The following is a 20509-nucleotide window of genomic DNA, read 5'->3' as shown; positions in this document are numbered from 1 at the left end:
TGAGATTTTGAGATGGCAAGGCTGTATTTCTTAAAGGAGTTATTGCAGGATTTCTGACAGTCGAGATTTTCCATGAGATGGTCCTGCACTCTTCCAACTGGTCCCATATGTCCCCCTGATATTAAGGTTATCTTCATCCCTCGCCGGTGCCGGGTGAGATAGATTGAAAGGAACCCATAGGGGTAGAAAGGACACAGATGATTAACACACTGGAGGGACTGAGGCAAAGCAGAAGATAATATCACAGTTTACAAGTATTTGGTAGCTATGAACTTCAGTAAGATTTTTGGAAAGAGTAACAAGGGATTTAACTGGGAGTGGAGGATGGGGTGGAAAGATTTATTTCCCTTGACACAGTTGCTGAGTGGAGAAGGAAGAAGAGCATTTTGCTCATCGTGTTCTAAACCTGGTTGAAATTGTCATGTGAGACGGGCAAACCGTTTATTTTTGTGAAAACTTGTAGTTTTCGTGAAAGAAAAGCTGAAATTTGAAAGTAACTGCGAAACTCAGATGTTTTTACTAAACGTGGATTTTCAGGTTGGCCAAAAGCTTTGAGAATCACTTCAGAAATTATTAGGATTAACATACAGGAAAAGTGATGGGACACATGGTTAAAAAGAAGTGCACAAAAACCCCAAGTTTCTGTTGGTCCCTCAACACAGAAATGGTAGAACACCACCATTATTCAGTTAGCCCGTCTCATATTTAAATAAACGCCAAAACACTCTCCTTGCCCAGAAATTTAATTTTTATGGGATGACTAAACCTAATCCCATGCTCACAGCCTCCAGCCAGCGCCGTGGTTTCTCCCCGCTGCACAGAAACACACGCGCTTTGCAGCATGTCTTGAGCGCTGCTGCAGCAGGGTTCCCCTCAAATCCAGCTGGGCTGCAAACGTTGAGGCTTTTTCCCAGGTGCCACTTAGATACAAGCCCTCCCAAAATGCAGGACTGAATTTATAAACTGCTCAACCAGGTGTTACGCACCCTCCGGCTCCAAGGGCGCACCTATTTTGCCCATCGAAGTTACAGCTCCGCTACTCCAAGAGCTGTGAGGAATCTCCACGCCATCTCCTTCATCCCCAAGCCTGGAAATGCAGCAGCGACAGAGGAAAGGGAGGGAGCAGAGACCTGGATCAGACACCCGTTGCCTCTGCCAGGCTCTTTCTGCCCGTGTGCCCTGTCCCTTGCAGGGAATTCATGAGCAATCGCTCAGCAGCGCGTTCTCCGAGCAGGCACGGAGTTCCCCTTTCCATGAGAACAGCTTCCAGCAGCACCGTCCTCATCTTGGACATCTCCAGCACCTTGGTGTGGGCCCTTTACCTATTTTAAAAGCTGAAAACATCCACCCCGCAGAGATCACACAAGAAGTTCTCAGCAGAGCGAGGAGCACAGCCAACACCTGGCAAACCCCCAGTCCTGTGCGCTAGCGGTTACAAAACAATTCTCGTTGCTGTTTGCAATGGAAACAGCACAAACATCTTTGATCTTTCCAGAGCGACACCTTCATTCCTTAGCACTGAATGATCAGGCAGAACATCTGGCCTTCTGGAGTGTCTGTCTTGAGCTGTTGGATGAAACTGAGTCAACTGAGAAAGGCAGCCAGGAGAAGACTCCCAGGTGCTAAAAAGAGGAATTCAATGTGAAGTTGAGATTCAGACTACAGGACCTTTCTGGCAGAGCTGTTTCCTCAGGCGGATCTTAGCGTGGATATAGCAAACACACTCTAGAATAACACAAATCTTTATTTTGTCTGACAATTGTCACACGCATGCTATCAAAAGAGCTTTCCCAGGGAAAATTAGTACAAAACAACAAATGATACAGGGGACAAAATAGGAACTACACTGCCGTGACATTTTGTGGAAGGGATCTGAAACAGTGTCTTGGAAAAAACAGGGTAGACATAGACCCTGTTGGAGACACTTGACAGAGGATGTTGGTTTCTCAGTTGGGGAATATTTTGTAGGTTCTTGGGTTGTCACATCTTCTCCCACCCCTCATCACAATCCTGCCCTGATGACGCACACCAAACTAGCCACAATTCCCAGGAACATCACGGCATAGCTGATTTTTACACTGTTGGCACCACTGAAATTACAGAGGGAGGTACCACAGCATTTGGTGGAAAAAGCCGCCATACCGAAGTTCACGTTCGTCTCAGGACAGTCTGCAGAACATTTCTTGGTGATGCGGTGTCCTGTGTCCTTGCCTGGATGGAGAATAGACAAGAAGGGGGAGAGCTGTGATTTAAGATTCTTCCGCAAGAGCTGACCAGAGGACGATAGGAGGAGATATACTGCATTATGCTTAATTTGCAGTGCAGCAATAACAGCAGTCGGTGGATTGGATGAGTTCTGGGTGATTGTTCACCCATCCTGGATCGGCTGCATGACACCAGAAAGCCCTTGGTAGAAACCCACAGCATGCTTCATGTAGGATGGCAAAAAATCACTGCCAACGCATTTTTGGTTTCTAAAACCACCTCACTCCCGTCCAATCCTTTTCCACCCTCCATCACAAAGCCCTCAGATCAAGCAAGAGGGTGTGGTCATTGAAATCTGTGTGCTTCAACCAGCCCTGCCACGAGGCGGTGAGGAACATACCCCAAAGCACGGCTGAGGGTTTCACACGCGTTACGTGTGGTGATCTGTAAACCTCGGCGATCAGTTCTTTCCAACAAGACCAACTACTGCCCTAAAAAAAAACCCAACCTATTGCTCATCAGTTTCTCTGGAGGGAAAAAAAAAAAAAAAAAAAAAAAGCCTTAAGGTATCGCTGGTACTCACCAAACCCAGCCGAGCTGTATGTGGTTATGCAGTATTTCTCATGGTCCTCACACTTGTAGGTTTTAAGACAGTTCCAGTTGGAGTGCTCGTTGTCGCATGTGTAGCAAAACAGCGAGGAAGCTGGAAAGAGGAGTGCACATGACACATGTCAGTGGTTTCCAGCAATGCCCTCCTGGGAAGAAAGTGTCAAAAGCCGTGTCCCTTCTTGGAAAATACAAGGTGAAAAGTACGTTACAAACAAGTTTTCATGATAAGCGAAATAAGAGGTTGGCTTTGATTAATGAAGCTGAAAAAGCAAACAAACAGAACAAACCAAGTTTTCTTTCTTTACTTGAGATTTTCGGTGATTAAACCTGAAAACACATTTTTTTCAGCCCGAGCAGCACTCTCGGGTGACCTTTCTTTTTCTCCAGGTCCACAGTGACCTAGTTGAGAGCCAACCTGCAAAAGCAGAGCTCGCTACATGCCCAGCTGGGTCTAGCACAGCTCTGGCAAGGAGAGGATGAACTGGCACCGTTCTCAGGTGAGAGCTTAGTTTTAGTATTTTCAGACTGCATCTGCAAAAAAACCCTGTACAGACATGAATTAATTAAAGCCTATGACACCCCTGTGAGCTAAATTACTGAGCACGGAGCCACGTTAAAGGGAGTTCCCTGGGAGAGGTTGCTCCGGACAAGAGGGCGATTATTTCTATCAGCGCCTGGAACAATGTGTTCTCAGTGATATTATTAGCAGGGCTAAACTAAGTCTATTACAAAGCCAGAAGGAGGTAGGATACGTATTTCTGAACAAAACTGAATCAAATTTCCAGGCTGGCCAACTGGCCATGTTAGAAACACAGGCGTGTGCCATCTCATTCCCTGGAGGTGGATTCACAACTGGTGGGAAACTGCTTCCCTCCTGTTCATAGTGCCATGAAACGCTTCTCGTTCCTGAGCAGGGGTGACAGAGGCAGTTAAGCCGCGCTCAGGACAGCCCGCTCCATTGTCACCACTGGGGAGAGCTCTGGGTTGAAGGTGACAAACTGCAAACCACGGGGCGTCCTCTCTTAGGCTGAAATATGCCTGGTTCTGTTCCTCCTGGCTTTCTCAACCCAGGAAGGCTCTTCTCTGTGCACAGAACCTTCTGATTGAATCTGAACTCGGTCGTAACAAAGAAACTCCTCCCAAGGGACTCTCCAAAGCCCAGCTGCTGTCGATTCAAATTCATCTCTGAAGTTGAACCTATACATGATGCTTGGTTAAACAAATCCACAAGCAGTTCTAAAAGAGAATCAAAAGCCGTTTTAGGCCCTAATTACCCCAGGTAGGAGAAGAAAAGGCCTCGCCTCTGTGATGTGGGGAGCTCAGGTGCCTTGGGTACAGCTCTGGAGCCAGCATATGGCTGACTGTCTTGCTCTGAGACGTACCCAGTTGCTCTTTTTTCTAGTGCCAGATGTTGCGAGCGCAGGTGTTCTCCGTAACAGCAGATAAAATCCTTGTTACATCCTGGTTTTAATTTCTCTTTAACTGACTATTCAGCACTCGCTGTTTCTCCATCGCTTGGACGAGTTAAGCGTTCCCCTCTCCTCTGGAGGTTCCCCAACCCGAGCTGTGAGCTACTGCCCTTTTACAGACCATGCCAGAGCACTCCCAGACACGCTGCCTTGCAAGTCTTAGTGCATTTTACAGACCTTGTAGCATTTTCTGTTCTGCTTTTCTGCCAAATCACTCAAAGTTGTTCAAACCACTTCCTGCTGCAGATGGAGCCGAGACCCCAGCATGTGCGCAAAAGCAACTGCTACGCACTTGTGTTCACTGAGTGATGCGAGGAAAATCCCTCCGAGTCAGGAAACAATAACAGCTTAAACCATTATAGCTGCTATAAAACCTTCCCTGCATCTGGCCTCCACCCTCCATTAGCTCTAGTTTGGTGAATGCAGCCAGAAATAGCCTTAACGGTGCAAAAAGGCTTGCAGTGCTCCTCGAGATTGCAAATACATGCACAGAGCCAACGTCTCTCAACTGGATATTTCTGCACAATTATCTGATTATATCTGCACTTCTTTTGAAAGAGGACAAGCACAGAGCATTGTGGATCCCATTACAAACACACTCCCAGACATTTAAAAAAAAAAAATTAAATAAAAAAAAATCTCTTCACACACACGAGCAAAGAGCTGTTAGGCTTTCAAATATCTGCCAGCAGCCTAATTTCTTAATTGTAATGCCATTGTAGGAAATAAAGTGATACGCTGGCAGAAGATGGGGTGTCAATACGAGCCATAATCAACAACTCTGGTTTCATTCAGGAACAAAATAAAACCAAAGGCAAAACTGTGAGCCCAGCTTAATTCCTATTAGCTTTTTTCAGCTCACATGTCTATCTTCAGACGTGAGTGGTCGGACCTTGATATTTGAGGGTGTAAGAAACCAGAGCGGTGAGCTCATCTTCTCTGGGTTATGGACACCTCGGCAGAACTCAACTGAGACTCAACCACACCAAATATTGCTTGACGCAGCTGACGCCAAAGAAAAACTGCACTACCAAGACCTCACCAATAGCAATAAAAGCTGTCAAACGTTCTCGTCCCTGTGTTATCCCTATTTTTTCTTCTGGTATTTTCATCCTCTCCATCTGGCTCTCCCAGCTTCCAAAGCTCCTTACCTTGCTCGGCACACAGGACTGCCGCCAGCAGGGCAATCAGAAAAGCCTTCATGGTCGTTGTGCCCTCAGAGTCTGAACAATGTGGGATGATGCACCACAGTAAGTTTTTATACTGGAACCACGTTTACTTTAACTTCCTTAGATGACAGTAATTTGAGGTTTGGGGAGTGACAGCACAGAAGATGTGATCAGTGATGGGTGTGTTTGTGCGTAGGAACCTATTATGAGGCTCCAGATAGCAATTTTTTTTTTTTTTTTACATCCCATTCAGATCCTATCTTTTTTTTTTTCCAAGGCCTACTCCCGCTGACCATGTGTGCATTGCTAATTTGGGGAACAATTTATCTCATTCAAACATGGGAGTCTCTTACTCCATCGGGTTGAATGGCGAAACCTGGAGCAAAGCAGAGGCAGCTGTGCCACTCGGGTGGCTCATCACTTGGAAGATAGTAGGTACCACCTGGCATCCTCTGTCATTTCTCTCTACCATGATATGAGAGTTTCATATCTGTGGGAAGTAGGAGAGGAGGCAAAAAAGATTTTTGCTGGTTTGTCTGCAGCCATTCAGAATTATCTCACTTGTACTAAGGCAGAAAACCAGCTTGTATCGTTCCTGCAGTGACACTATTTGTGCCTGGAGACTGTCACTCAGAGGCTCCCACGATCCAGGCAGGGATGGGGTCTGATGCTTTTGTTTTACTTTTCTTCTCTGCCCTAACAGAAGCATCCAGGGTTTCCAAGTGACAATGTTTGTTGATACCTGTAGACCAACTCTGGACTCTATCAGGTTTTTCCAGTCCCTCATGACCTTCTGAGTCCTTCTGGGTTCCCTCCTTCTGCTCCCACAACCACTTCGCCTCCTCTTGCCAAATGACTCAGGATGAAGAAGAGGCACAAAGCGCAAGGGAACAGCTGTAGGAGTTAATGGGAGCAAAAATGACTGAGAAATAAAACAAGTCCTGGTCAAGAAGACATCTCAGCAGAACAGGACCCTTCGTCTTCAGAGAGAGAAATGACTGTGGGGAGCTGAGAGTCGAGGTTTGTAAGGTCACAAATGGTGTGGAAACAGAATAAGGAAGATCCAGTTGCTCTTTGTTTTCCCCAAATTACTCCCCAAGGAGTTGGTTCATAGGCTCTTCCTCTGATGACCTGTCTGCAAGACCTTGGGCAGATGGCCCCATGCTCACCCCCTGCGATGTGTTTTTTGCTTCCAGTCATTCTTCCTTTGCCCAGTTCATGCTTTTTTTTTTTTTTTTTTTTTTTTTTTACAGCAGCTTCAGCCCCCGACTATTTCTGTCTCTCTGTGTGCCCAGAGCAGGGTGGAGGGGATGAGCATCGAGTTTTCAAAGTCTTCAACTCTGTTCTCTGGATTTGCCTTGACCTTGAGCATGAATCTTTAATTAGCTCCTCTTTTAGAAAGGATGTGAGAGATCCACGTGACAGCTAATGTAGCAACTATACTTCAGAAATAATCTGTGTAAAGGCCATAGTCTCTGAACAAGACTTTGTATAAATACATGGATGAATGACATCAGGAAGAAAACATGATCTGCTAGAGCATGGGGAGAAATAGAAGGTATTACTCTACATGTTTGTTTTCTGTATAATAGCCAGGCTTCTCTCAGCCAGCTAGAGAAATGGAAAACAAAACTTCCTTCCCCTCCATCCACATCAAAAATCCAGAAATGAGACTGAAATATCACACTGAATTCAGCTCATCTTGGAGCCAACCGAGCAGAAAAATGCAGCTCCTCAGCAGGAAGAAAGGAGCAATGCATGAGCACAGCCCACAACAAGAAAGAAGAAAGGCTTTGAAATTAAAACAAATAAAGGAACAGTAAATAAATGATACTGTTAAAGCAAAGTGCAGCTGAATAGAAAATCTGCAAGTGAGAAATGGGCTGTAGGAAGTGGAAATGTGAGAAAGCATTTAAATAGATTAGAGAGAGGGGAGGTTAATAATAATAAACAAGATTAATATTTCACCCAGAACTGGAAAGAGAGAAGGAGGGAGCTGAGAAATATTGGTGCAAAGCAAAAATAAATCAAAGCAAACACACAGTGCTTGGGGGGAAATAATTAAAGACGGGCAAAGTGAGCGTAAGAAATAAGATGGGATGGGAGGGAAGTATCGATGCTTCACCGTTTCTCCTGTGGTGGCATTTCTGCACAAAATGTGCAGACACTGTTCAGGGATTAACCACAGCCCTTCAGGGTCGGAAGAATATTTTTTTACAGCTCCCCAAGTCCCAGTTTAACCAGTCACTGGAGTCAAACTGGGGGGTGTCCTGTGGAGCCTGGATGGGGAAAGCATCTGGGGCATCACCTGGCCTCTATCCCTGTGTCCTGAAGGAGAAGGCTGCAAAAGCTCTGGGACCCAGACTGGGGTCTGGCCAGGTCCCAAAACCAGCTATTTTTGTGTGCTGTTGATATTGTGATCACGCCCAGGGCCACTGCAAGGACTCTGGACTCCAACCAGCACCACAGCCGTGGGGTGGGGGACGGGTGTCCGTTAAAGCAGAGAGCAGCTCATTATTTTTTCAAGCAAGGGGTGAGGAAAGCTGGAAGAAAAGTCTGGGCAAACACAACTGGGGTAGTGGGAAGTGCAGATGGTGTCAGAAGAACACAGCATGGAGGTGATAAAGCTCCATTCCCAGGGACATAAAAAAATTGAGGGGAGGGCAGCAGGGTGAATCATGCTGCAGAAACAGGGCTGGGTGGGTGTTAACCTGATGGATGTTATGAAAAGTATTAAACAGTTAACAGAGCCTGGGAGTTTTAAGGAAGAAACCTTAACCCACTTGGAGCTTGGCAGCTGACCGGTGTATTTGTGCCAGACCTTGGGAGCGTGTTGTGCAAGGCCTGTCCCTTTTGTGTAACTGGAGCCAGACAAAGCGTGTTTTCAACCCGTGATGGAGCAGCGAGGAGGAGCAAACTGCCAGGTCCAGGGATGTTTTGATGTCAGCTCTCTGCACTTTCTCCCTTTTTCTTTCTGGAGGGTGGCTCCAATCGCAGCTCTCCTCCATGGCGCAGGGAGGAAACACTCCGTTTCGGCTCAAGGTTGTAAACTGCAGCCTCAACAGGGAAAAGAGAGGCCATGGGACAAGGTGAGAAGGCTGCAGCCATGGGTCGTGCTTCCAGTGTCCCTGAGTCATGCAGGTGGTGCACGCAGGGCAGGTGGTCAAGCCCAGCGCCCAAAAGCATCGGGCTGATCTGGTCGTGTCCTCTCCTACTTCCTTGGCAGGTCAGGGAGGGCTGGGTTGCTTCATCTGGCCATTCAACGGCAACAGGGTTAGGTGAAGGACCAGAAGAGGGTAGATCATGGGATCCAGAAACCCCAGGAAAAAAGGAAGACCTGCGTGGTATTTTGCTTTTTCCACCTAAGGTCTGGCTGTGGCAGGCATCCTGCTCTGTTCTTCCCTTTCCCAAAGCACATCTGGGTCTGTCGCTGCTCTGGTGGGCTCCAAGCAACAGGACAGAGCTCCTCAAGTCAGGCCGGTGGCAGATGTCCTCCAGCTAGGAAGGATGGGGGTAGCCCAGATCCACCATGTCTGGCTGAAATACAAGGTGATCTGGGTAGAGTTCCATCTCAGCGAGACAGCTGTGACGGCCACCAGGAGCCTTGCTATCAGTCACAATGTGTGAGGAACCGCGCTACAAAAAGGCCATTGAATGACTCGAGCGTGGCCAGAGAAGGGCAACGGAGCTGGGGCAGGGTCTGGAGCACAGGTCTGCTGGGGAGCGGCTGGGGGCACTGGGGGGGTTCAGTCTGGAGCAGAGGAGGCTGAGGGGAGACCTCCTGGCCCTCTGCAACTCCCTGCCAGGAGGGGGCAGAGAGGGGGGATGAGTCTCTGGAGCCAAGGCCCCAGCGCCAGGCCCCGAGGGAATGGCCTCAAGCTGCCCAGGGCAGGGTCAGGCTGGCTCTGAGGAAGGATTTCTGTGCAGAAGGGGCTGTTGGGCGTTGGAATGGGCTGCCCAGGGCAGGGGGGAGTCCCCGGGATCCCTGGAGGGGTTGAAGAGTCGGGCTGAGCCAGCGCTGAGGGATCTGGGGGAGTTGGGAACGGTCAGTGCTGGGTTAACGGTTGGGCTAGGCGATCTTCAACGTCCTTTCCAACCCAGTTGATTCTGTGTGATTCTGTGTTTCTGTGAACCCGAGTCCTCTGGGCCACAGGTACCACCCAACAGGGAACCAAATCCATTTTGTCACATTCCCTTAATTAACTCCAAGGTCCTAAGAGATAATTCAGTCCCATCAGCTTGGAAGCTTATGGGGAGATATCAAACAGCACCACCACGCATGGAGTCAATTACGATGATTCACATCCCCGCCAATGCCCTGCCTGAAGGGCCAGATCAAGGCTAGCTCACCAAACAGGGCACAAGCCCAGCCCCAACGCCATCCGTGCCATTTGACCATCAACGTGGCTTGGGCACACCCCAACCAGCATTGTCCCAGACAGTGCCCTGACGCGGGGCTGCTCCTTGCAAGCAATTTGGATGTAGCCACCCTGTTTGTAGAGGTGATGCATGTGAATCACCTTTCTTGGATCCAGGGCCAAGGTTTATTATTCTGTGTTGGTATCTCTGCAGCCAGGAGCGGGGATATTAGAGACCTGAAGGGAAACAGGCAGTGAAGAAGGTTCATTGGGAGGAGGAAGATGTGAGAAAGAAAAACCCAGTAACCTCTTGGGATTTCCCCAAAAGAGTTAATGCCAGTCGTCTCCAAGGAAGACACCACTGGCCACAACCGTGTTTGGGGAGAAATCCTCACAGGTGTATTTAAGTTTGCACTTGTAACACAGCTCAGTTAGTAATTCCCACGTCTGTCACTGCTTTTTCACCAAAAGTGGAAATTTCCCGTTGTCCAAGGTCCAGCCCTCCTGATCCTCTTCCGTGACACGAGCAGTCAACGTGCCAGCACTACCATGGAACTGTCCTCTCTGCTGCATGTTCACACTGGTCCTGACAAGCAAGTCTCTGCTTTTCTTTGAAAATCTTGGGCTGCGATAGTCATCTGAACCGTGCCAGTGTTAAGAACGACTAGTCGTTTAGCTTAAATAAGCAAGTTTTAAATAGAATTAATTGCTCGGAGTCGATCATTTAGCATTAGGACTCAGGGGTTACAGCATAATGTTGTGCGGTTTGGTATGCTGCTTGGCATTACTTAGCATCAGTAGCTAGATTTGCTGAAGCCTTAGGCCACAAACTGTGAACTTTCACCTAGATATGCTGAACTTTTTACCTAGGCAAGCAAAAGAGGGTCTCCAGAGCCACCGCAAACCCGAAAATAAGGAGGCTGCAACCGTTAGCAGAAGATGCAACTTGACAAGATAAGAACAGTTAACAGCCTGCCTGAAGACAGAGAAGGAATCCAATAAGGTGGATCCTAGAAGATTCCAGGCCAGAAATCACCACTGGACCAGAAGGCGTGTGAAAGGCATGTGAGGGGCGGGTACGTTGATTCTAAGTGTATAATTGCCCAGGGATTTCTTTGGTGGAGTTTCCTTTCCAGAGGCACTCAGCTCGTGATGGTTTTTTTCCGCTGCACCATCTGAATAAATTATTTTTATAAGATTCGATGCCTGAGACTCTGCTATGGGAAACCTAGGGCTGGACCTCAGGAAAAGAGAAGCGCTCGAGAGTGACAATGTGTGTGTGAAAGGAGAAGAAAGGGGCATCCATTGGCTCACTGGAGTTGCCCACTGCAAAGGGACTCTGGTCCTATCAGGAAAGACTCGGGTGGTGTGCGTGCAACCCCTAGGATGGGGTATGTGTGCTTGAGTGTCTCCTCCCCCAACACCAGTACAAATGCTTATGAAAAGCCACCGAAGATTTTGGCTAGCCTCTCCAGGAAGAAAAGTAGGTGACAGCTGTCACGTTTGTCTTCACAACTGTCTTTCTGATCACTGTGGGGGTTTTGTGTTTGTTTTGTGGGTTGGTGTTTTTTTTTTTTTTAAACCAAAAAGATCCTGGAGTTACACGGTGGTGTAGAGAGCAGTCATTTGAACCTGCCAGGGCGGTGACATGTGAAAGAAACTCATCTGTGGCACAGCTGTGGTAGCAGCTGGCCTTGTGAGAGCCTCCACAGCTCTCCACAGGGACATCAAGAGAACCTTAGTCTACTCGTCCTTTTCTCTTCTGTAAGAAAATTTTCCCTGTTTACCCATTAAATAGGGTAGATGAGCACACCCTGCCCTGGAAGGCAAGGCAACAGCCACGGTTTTCAAAATGGCTCTTTTTTTTCTTTTATTTTTTTAAAAATTTGCTTTAGGTTCTTGATTCATTATTTGCATGATGGGTGTTTGAGGCCTGAAAGTGATCTCCTGCGCTGAAACCCAATAGCTGAAACTTCCAAGGTTAGGCGAAAGCTGAGAGTAAAATGAGAAAAGTAGGTTTCTCTGTCCATGAAAAAGCTGTGATAAGCTCCATAGACAGCCTCTCTACTCTTAATTTGTTTTAGAAACTCTGGTTCTGATTTTTTACAGGGGGGTCCCGTCTGAGAGTGGAAAAACTCAACAGGAGTGGAAAACCTCAGCACATGCGTGGGAAGATCAGGCTGCTCCGGTTTATTTCCTGGCCCACTCCTGCTGACCCAGCCAAGTAGGGCATCAAAACCCCACAGTTGCATAGTGAGAAAAAGAGCTTGGGCCATCCCTCGTTACGTCTAGAAACCTGTCACGCCTCAGGTAATAGCCATGCTGAAACCTCTGCAACTGCGGCTGAGGAGGGCAAGGAGAGCAGGGCTGTCCCTGGAGGAGGAGAGCCCACGGCATGTGGAGAAGCTGCAGATCAAGGACATATCCTGGCTGAAACCATCCCAACCTGGCGGGTGTGTTCAGCAGGGCAGAGAAACAAACAGGGTGATACCTGGGAACGCAATCATGTTCCTCACTAGGCAAGCAGAAGAGCGTTTTCCCAAGAGGGTTAGCCAAAAATTCAAGGCTGTGTGTGCAGTTTGGGCTTTTAAAATTATGACTATTTTGGAAAAGCAGGGCACGTTTTTTTCTGGGATGCAATTGTTCTGGTGGTAGGGCAGAAGAAGAGAAAGGCATTGGTCCACCTCAAGACCACCCCTGCACACTGCAGCTGGGCTTTGGCTTCTCACAGCCCGTCTCCACCACTCGCGGGGTCTGGTGAGAGCAGCCCACATGTCGTGACTGATCCCATTCACTGTCAGAGCAGCCCCTCTGAGCCCAGCTCATCAACCACTCAGCGCAAACAAGGTCTTGTAAACCTCGTGGGTGATAGCCTGGGAGGGGCATGGGAACCAAAAGCCACCCACACTGATCCAGGGAACAATACCAGGGTGGAAAAGTCACCCTGGGTCTGCAGACACCCTCCTGCTTGCCAAAGAAAGGGCACGGTAGGAACAACTCACCCCATCTCGATTGCGCACACCGTGTACCAGGCTTTGACCTACTCCCAACTTGTTAAAATGTCAGGAAAAAAAGACAGCCGTGTCTTGAAGGGAGTTTACGATGCTTCAGCAAAGGCTTCCAGAGCCTCAAAATTGAGGCTGAGTGAGGAGAGGCATGCCCAAAGTTATGGGCGTGGGAGAGCGGTGGCTTTTGTTCCTCGGCCCGTAGAAGCCGCGGTCGCTGCTCCTGCCAGCTTTGCTTTGCGATGTGACCACTGCTGAAGGAGCAGGGCAGAAGGAAGAAAACAGGATCGCCGATGGGATAAAAGGCCCACAAAGCTTTCCATCCTCTGAAAGCAAAGCCCAAGGACGTGCCCTCCCATTTCTGGGCTTTAAGCACAGCTCTTGGCATCAGGCCCTGGTTTTGCTCACAGCCGCTCTCTCCTGCCTACCTGTGCGGAGGAAACCCCACCTTTGTTCAAGCTGGAAGGGAGATGGGATGAAGGAAGCGCCAACAGAAATAGCTCTGGGGTGAGCTCAGCACCATGAGACCTATTCTTCAGCCAAAACCTCACCCCCTGCCCTCTGGGTATGGCTTTCCCAGCAGACGTACAGAGTATCTCGCCTCCGCTGACACGTCCACAGCACCAAGCAATGCCTCTGGTGTCACCTCCACAGCCAAAACCAGGCCGTGACATCACCGGTGCCCTCGCTGCCACTGCCTGATGGTGGGATGGGTCCTGCCCACCCAGTCAGATCCCGTCTCCTTTCCCCAGGGAAGGGCGGTCAGAGAGGGGAGGATGCAACACACCACCTGGGGAAGCAATCCTTGTGTGTGCAGGAGTCAGGCTTTGCTTCCTTTGGCTTTCACACGCCACGGTGGGATCCCGGCTGGACCCACCAACTGCTCTGAGAACAAAAAAGAGCTGTGAACCTACTGCTACACCAGTAAATAATCAAGGACAAGGCACAGGCTTGCACATTTGCCCACCATCAGCACTCACCCATGCCAAGAAACACCTCCCAGCCCATGCCCAGGGGACAACCCAGGGCCAATCGACCGTTTGGAGGTAGCCACCCCATTTTGGGGGTGGAGAGGGTGTCACAAGCATGCCATACTGCCTAGCCTCAGGGCTGGAGGACAGACCCTGCTCTGTGCTGTTTACCTGTCTGGATGGAGCCTCTCCCTGCAGCATTTAGCCTCAGGAGCTTGGTTTCACCTGTTTGCTCCTTAGCACCCCTGCCCATGCATGCAGCATTTAGCATGGAGGCTCTGGAGTGGGAGGTGAGATTATCTGCAGGGACGCTGCTGTGACAGCCTCCGACCCAGCTCCCTCTTGCTCCAAAGAAGAGGATGGAGCCATGCAGGTAGGACCATTTCAGTAATGCCTGGGAGATGCTGAGCACCACTCCTGCCGGTTTCCTTGGAAGCAAGGACAGCATCTCGGGCAGCACTGGGTTTCTGCCACCGCGCCTTGGCGACGGTGGGTATTTTGGGAAATGAAATAAGGTCAGACCTAGAAATTCATCAAGCTCTGCTTCCTCTGAATCCTTTAGCCCCCACAGCAGGCAGCAAACCTTGGGTGGAGCATCTGTCTCCAGGTACAACCACCCCAGCAGCAAGGTCCACATACCCCGAGGAAGCTTTGCACCGCTCTAAGCACGGGGAAGAGACACAGAGCAGCCTGGGAAGGTTTTTCTGCTGTGGGGAGGGGGTAAAGCACCACCATCCCTTCTCACCACTGCTGACATGCAGCTGGGAGCTGGGTGATGAGCAGACAAGGCAGTGTCCCAGCTTTTGCAGGATAGGACACATCCCCAAGCCGCCTCCTTGCTCTCCTGTCTGCTGTAGCATGGGCTGTGCTGGGCTTAGCCCTTGTGCCAGTGCTGGGGAGGAGGGCAGACTTCTTGCTGAAGGAAGAGGCAGGCCAGCAGCAGCATGTAGCCCTCCTGCTGCCTTTCAAGGCTTTCTGAGGACACGGGGCTCTGCCCCCACATCCTGGCATTGGGCTCATTCCAGGGACCGAGTTCTGGCCCTGGAGCATCTCTTTTTGCACTGTTAGGAGACTTGAAGTTGGCCCTGGACCCCATCAGACCTACTGAGCAGCCTCAGCCCATCATGAGTCCTTTCACACTGCTGACAACAAATCGGCCAGTGTCCCAGTGACCAGCGCACCGAGCAAAGCCCACAGCCTTGCCCTCACCTCCGTGCCTACACCCATCTATTGTAAAAGCTCCCTTGTGGTGGGAAAGTGGGGGGAGAGATGTCTTTCTGCTCTGTTTGCTTGCCCTGCTTCTAATAGAGCTCCTAACAAAAGCTCCTCGGCACCACAGTGAGTCAAAGAACAGCATTTCTGGAGGAGTGAGTGACGTGGAAGCAGCCCCGGCTTTGCCATGACAGGTTTCTGCATCGCATTCTGGAGAGGATGAGTGTTCACACCGGTTATAGCAGCACAGTGCTGCGGGGGCCTGGGAGACGCAAGCTCTGAGTGCACAGACTTCGGCAGTGGGTGGGCAGGCTGGACCTTCCTGGTCCCACTGTAAGGACATCCCTGGACCAACTGCGTGAAACATCACTGAGATGCTGAGTGCCGGGATCCAAAGAGCCCTCCAGGTCAGGGCGAGAAGCCCTGCGCTGCTATCTCCAGCTTCAGCCCGTGAGTCAGACAGCGAATGACTCTCCCAAGGTCAGACATGGGGAAGAGGTGGTAGGGCTTGGTTTGAAGTCTTGCCTTGACCACCTTCTCCCCAAAGGCCTTTGTGGACTTTTTCCTGTCTCTACTTTCATACAGTTGCTGAGGCCATCAGGCAGTGGGTTGAAGACAGGGTTAAAACCCACGGGTGAGGAGGAAAAATGTGGAATTTCCTTGATTTGCATGTCTGGTGGGTTGTAGGTGCTAGTCTTGTTTTTTTGGCTGAGACCATTTCTGAGAGGAATGAAGTTAGGGGAGTTCAGTATTAGAAAGGTGGGAAGATGTTCAAGGAGTCGTTGCAAAGAGGGAATGTGAAGGAAAATCAGAAAAAGGGAACAGAGACACCCATAATGGGACAGAAAAGGACAACACCCTCGAATACAATCCCCCTTTTTAATCACCAGGACCTCATAGATGCCAAGAAAATAATGTTCCCTTCATGCTGCCCAGGCCCGGCCCAACATCAGCCCAGCAATTCTGGGGACCCCCCAAGAGCACCGAGCCGTAGGAGAGGGTGGGACAGAGAGTTGCACCCCACTGCCAAGCAGCAGCCCATAGCCCCAGGCTCTGGATTGAAACCTTGCGGGTCTCAACACCAGCTTTGGGGTTCAAGATGCAAATGCCACCTCTTCTAGCACAGGCACCCCAAGAGCTGATATTAGATACACCCGAATTATCCCGCACAGCCAAACCAAGGCACGTCCCCGGCGTGGGAGTGAGCAGACGCTGGAGGCTGGCCAGAGCCCGCTGTCAGAGCTCAGCGTGCCTGGCACCAGCAGCGTGGTCCCGCAACCATCCTTCCCAGGGCTGCTTCCAGCCGAACCACCTCATCCCCCCACCATGGCTACTGGGTTTTTTTTCCCTGGAAATTGCTCCAGGAGCATCAGCAGAAAGCATTTTGTGGCCAGTCCGGCACCGCACAGAGGCACCAGCTCCCTCTCGTGGGCTTAGTCTGGCTCTCTGCGCTGGAAAATATCCAGGATTTCCCAAGAAAGTGATTTTTTTGTTCCTGTTGTTCCCCCCACCATAATTCAGAATATTTGTTAGTGCAGCAGACATGGAAGTTTTATGGAAATGTGCCAACTTCCATCAAGTTTCTTCTCACAGGCGTGTTTTCTTGATAATTTTGCCACCCTTTTTTTTTTTTTCTCTCTCACTGAGGCTGCAATTCAAAGCAACTAATTTAGCCATGTAAATGGTAGTTCTCTCTGATTCACTTGCCCTGAGCCTCTGAAAAGAGTTGAGGGTCTCCACTGAGCCCTTCAAGCACCGTCTTTGATGCCTGTCCTGGGAGGGGGGAGTCACCCCAGAAGTGTCCAGCTCTCTGCACCCTGGGGGGCAGACACAGACTGAGGCATCCAGCATTAGGTAAGTGAACGAAGGCCACAGCATGAGTCCTCAAAAGCCATTTCAGTTTGCAGTGCTTGAAATCAAGTATGTTTTGTGAAATCAAAAGTCAAGAAAGGAGAATAAAATTAAAAGAAAAAAAAACAAAACAGACAAACTAGTTTGATTTGTACCACAAACAATGTGTCTTGCCCCCAGACACTGCCTGAAAAACACTGTCATTTCAGCTTCTAGCTTTGGTTTGGAAAACTCCTGGTCTCCCCAGAGAGCTGGAATCTCCCCCAGAGCTGAATTTCCTGCAGCATTTCCACCCAAGCCCCCAGCAGGGAGCCGTCACAAGTCCAAAGAGGTGTTTGTCCATCCTGCAGCACACCCTGGGACCTGCTGGGGACAGCCAGGGGTCACTTCTCCCCTCTTCCTCCCACCCTCTCTCCCCGGGTTGGGTGACCCAGCAGGTCTCACCGGCCTCCCGATGATGTTGGCCACCCCACAAACAAAACACGGACCTCACCCCCCCACCTCGCCCCAAGCCTTGCAGAGAATTAGGCAACGTCAGGGGCTGCTGTTCTTCAGAAAGGAGGTTTGGAGATTTCCTGCCCGGTGTGATACTCATCTCAGTGGCGTGGGTGTCTGGCCACAGGAAGGCTTGGTGGCCACCACCCATGGGGACCTCTGCCCCTTTCTGCAAGGCTTGCCAGCTCCATCCTGCTTGCAGCCTCCCTCCCAGCGCTCCTCCAGCCCTGCCCACACGCACCACTCGACGCAGGGCTAAATTTTTCACGTGGCTTTGGCTGTTCGAGGTAGCTCTGATAGCAGAAGGGAAGGGTGACAACCACACACAGCGAGCCCAACAGTCCTACAGCCTAGACCCGAAAGAACCGCGTCACAACTCCCCCTGACGTCCATCCAACCGGTCTCTTAGGTATTTAAAACGCTGGTTATTATCTGCAACCACGCATTTATTGCGCCATTTGTAATTGTTTGTTGCTTCATCTCAGTGCTGCCTGTGCCTGCCAGCTCCAGCCACTAAAAGGACTCTGTGTTTGCTTTATGCTGCTTCTTCTAAGTGCTGTGCTTGGGCGCTTCTTTCTCCATGCCTTGCACCAGGGTCTGGTAGCCCATTTGGAGGACAAGAGCCCTCTCTCCCCTCTCTCCCCATGTCTGCCTGGTTGGGTTTCCCCTCCCCAAAAGCCCCAAAACACCGTCTCTGTAGCATCTTTCTTCCAAACCCTGAACCATCTCCAGCTGAGCTGTTTCTTTTGCACTGGGGGATGCCCCAAACCACTCAGATGTTGCACCTGAGCCCTGCAGAAGGGCTTCTTCACCTCTCTCCCACCTCTCCCATCACCGTCACATCTTTGAATGTGGTCAGAGGAGCTCAGTGCCGTCTATAACCATGATAACAACTAGTTCCTTTCCACCCAGCGCACAACCCCTTTCTGTTTAGGGTCCTCCAACTAAATTTCAAACCCATGGGGTGAATTCCGCCTTGCACAACACAGCAAGGGGCACAGGGTAATTTTTCGGAGAGCCTCATCCACGTTTTAATGACTGCCATCTCTCTGGCTCTAATTCCTGGTCAGAATCAGTGGTTAGGAATCACACCACCTCTTCTTCTTCTTCACTGCACATCTCAGATGTATTGGAGAGAAGAAATTGCCACCAAGGTAGCTTTGCACCATGGGAGGAGGGCAGATTTTCATGTCCATGAGCTGCAGTGCCCTTTGGGCAAGGGTAATAACCCTTTGCTCTTCAACCATGCCCAGAATGATTTATTTCCCCTTATATTAGCCATGGGATACAAGAATGCTTTCCTGCAGCAAAGGCAGACCAAACCAAGAAAAAAAAAAAAAAAAAAAACAAAAACCAACCTGCAGCCAGTTTTGCTTTAAAGCAGCAAAAAATACTTGACTGTGTTTTCCTGCAGGCTGTGGGGGACTCTGTCTCCACTACTGCAGGACGTGTAAATCCAATGCAATGAAATATTAATTATTAGAGCCTGTCCAACTGGGATTCCTCAGTGCTTTCAGAGAGCTGAATAATTCCGGCACACAGGAAAGAAAACACACCAAGTCCCTTTTTTTTATTTATATATATATATATTTTTTTTTTTTTTTTAATGAGAAAATATTGTGTGAGGAGTAAATTAGAGCTTTTGAGCATTCAGGCTGAGGGGTAGGAGGGGAATTGGATTGCTTCAGGAAGAAAAATAAAAATTCCTAAATAGGGTACGAAAGAAATGATGGTCTAATGAAGAGGTAAAGGGAGGTGCATCACCCAGCTCGGCTCCTTCGGCACGGAGATCTGCCCTGGCAGCACGGCGTAACGCTGCGAAGGAGGGGGTAGAGGAAAGTAGAAGTCGATTAATAAAAGAGAGCGCACATCCCTTATGCAGCACTTCAGAAGAAGGCATTCATCCAGAGCAGCCACGGGCGCTAGCCCAAGGCAGACTCACTCGGCACAGCTCAAAACCCCTTTTGTCCCTCTTGTTTACCAGGGCTGGGTTCGGAGCACAGCGTGGAGCGTCATCCCTTGGATGAGCAATGTTTCGCAGATTTGGGGCTGACCCAAATTTAAGCATTTCCATGTTTTTACCAGAGCAAAACTCCTCCAAAAATTGCTGCTTGGGAGGAGGGAGAGGCATTCAGCAGCACCTCTGGCTATGAAAAATCTCTGAGGTCTCATCATTGTGTCATTTTTTTCAGCTTCCTTTTACCCTCTTTCACCGCAGCCTCTGGAAACATCTACATGAAATATCTGGCTTCTCTGAAATCTGTATTCTTCTCTTACAAACCCCTCCACTGTTCTCCGGCAGCTCGACCCAAATGCTGCAAATACTTTTCATTATGCTGCCGTTACTTTGGGGGATGTCGGAGGGTAAATGAACGGCTTGCTGGAGGTCACACTGCCAAGCTGTAGGTCCAGGGCAGTGCTAGCCCTGGCTACTGCCACTTAGCTCGAACAGCCACAAGCAAGCGGGGCAACACGGTGAAAGCGATGAACCAAGACAGCTGCTGGAAGTGGAGGTGGGGACAAAGCCTGCAGATACGCACAGGTGCGCAGGCTGCGCAGACAAGAATCTTTTTGATAAAAATGTGGCGACGCAGGTGAAGTCAACAGGAAAAAGTATGTGGCTGGGACACCTGGTTGTTAATGGGGCACAGGGGAATGTCATTGTCCCTAGTTGGGGGCTGGGAGTCTGGATGGAGAGGGTGAGGGGTGCAGGGGGGAGAGTCGTGGTTAGCACCCAGTGCAGACTCAGGCTTTTACATACAGAGCTGCATTTTTTTCTCTTCCCCAGCAGCAACCCCGTGCATTTGCACACTTTCCCTCCTGAGCCGGCTCCAAAGGGGTGTTATTTTTCTACACCCCTCTCCCTGAACCTGGAAGCCGTCTCTGCTGTTGCTCCCAGCAGCTCCTGAGATCAGACTAGAGAAGAAACCCCTCTAGAGGTTTGCAGGACATGCAGAAGCAGCATCTCCCTCCCCCAGGGCGCAGAGGGTTTAGCACAGCCGCTTCTCCACCAACCTACCAGGGCGACAGAGCTAAAGCATGAGAAGCGACAGGTCAGGAGGCAACACAGGGCAGAAGGTCGTGACCATAATACTTTATCTCCTCTGCAGCATGCTTGGTGTCCATACCCTCCTCGGGGAATCTGGCCGTGCTCTTCAGGCCTTC

The 20509-nt window shown here is 49.8% G+C and overlaps 1 protein-coding gene and 1 long non-coding RNA gene across 2 annotated transcripts; one reads left to right on the top strand and one right to left on the bottom strand.

Moving 5' to 3' along the window:
• Positions 1-1726: 1726 nt before the first annotated feature.
• On the bottom strand, positions 1727-5486 carry LOC141956753 (lymphocyte antigen 6E-like). Its single transcript, XM_074897555.1, has 3 exons — positions 5435-5486; positions 2789-2908; positions 1727-2211 (listed from the first exon to the last, which is right to left on the bottom strand). The coding sequence occupies exons 1-3, from the start codon at positions 5484-5486 to the stop codon at positions 2003-2005; spliced, it is 381 nt and encodes a 126-aa protein (XP_074753656.1). The 3' UTR covers positions 1727-2002.
• Positions 5487-8427: 2941 nt separating this feature from the next.
• LOC141956752 (uncharacterized) lies at positions 8428-11008 on the top strand. Its single transcript, XR_012633013.1, has 2 exons — positions 8428-8541; positions 10681-11008. It is a non-coding gene; the product is annotated as an uncharacterized LOC141956752 (long non-coding RNA).
• Positions 11009-20509: the final 9501 nt, after the last annotated feature.

Source organism: Athene noctua, chromosome 2 (genome assembly GCF_965140245.1).
Source record: "Athene noctua chromosome 2, bAthNoc1.hap1.1, whole genome shotgun sequence".
Taxonomy (NCBI): Eukaryota; Metazoa; Chordata; class Aves; order Strigiformes; family Strigidae; genus Athene; species Athene noctua.
Note: the sequence above shows the minus strand (reverse complement) of the source record. Positions and strands in the feature narration are given on the sequence as shown.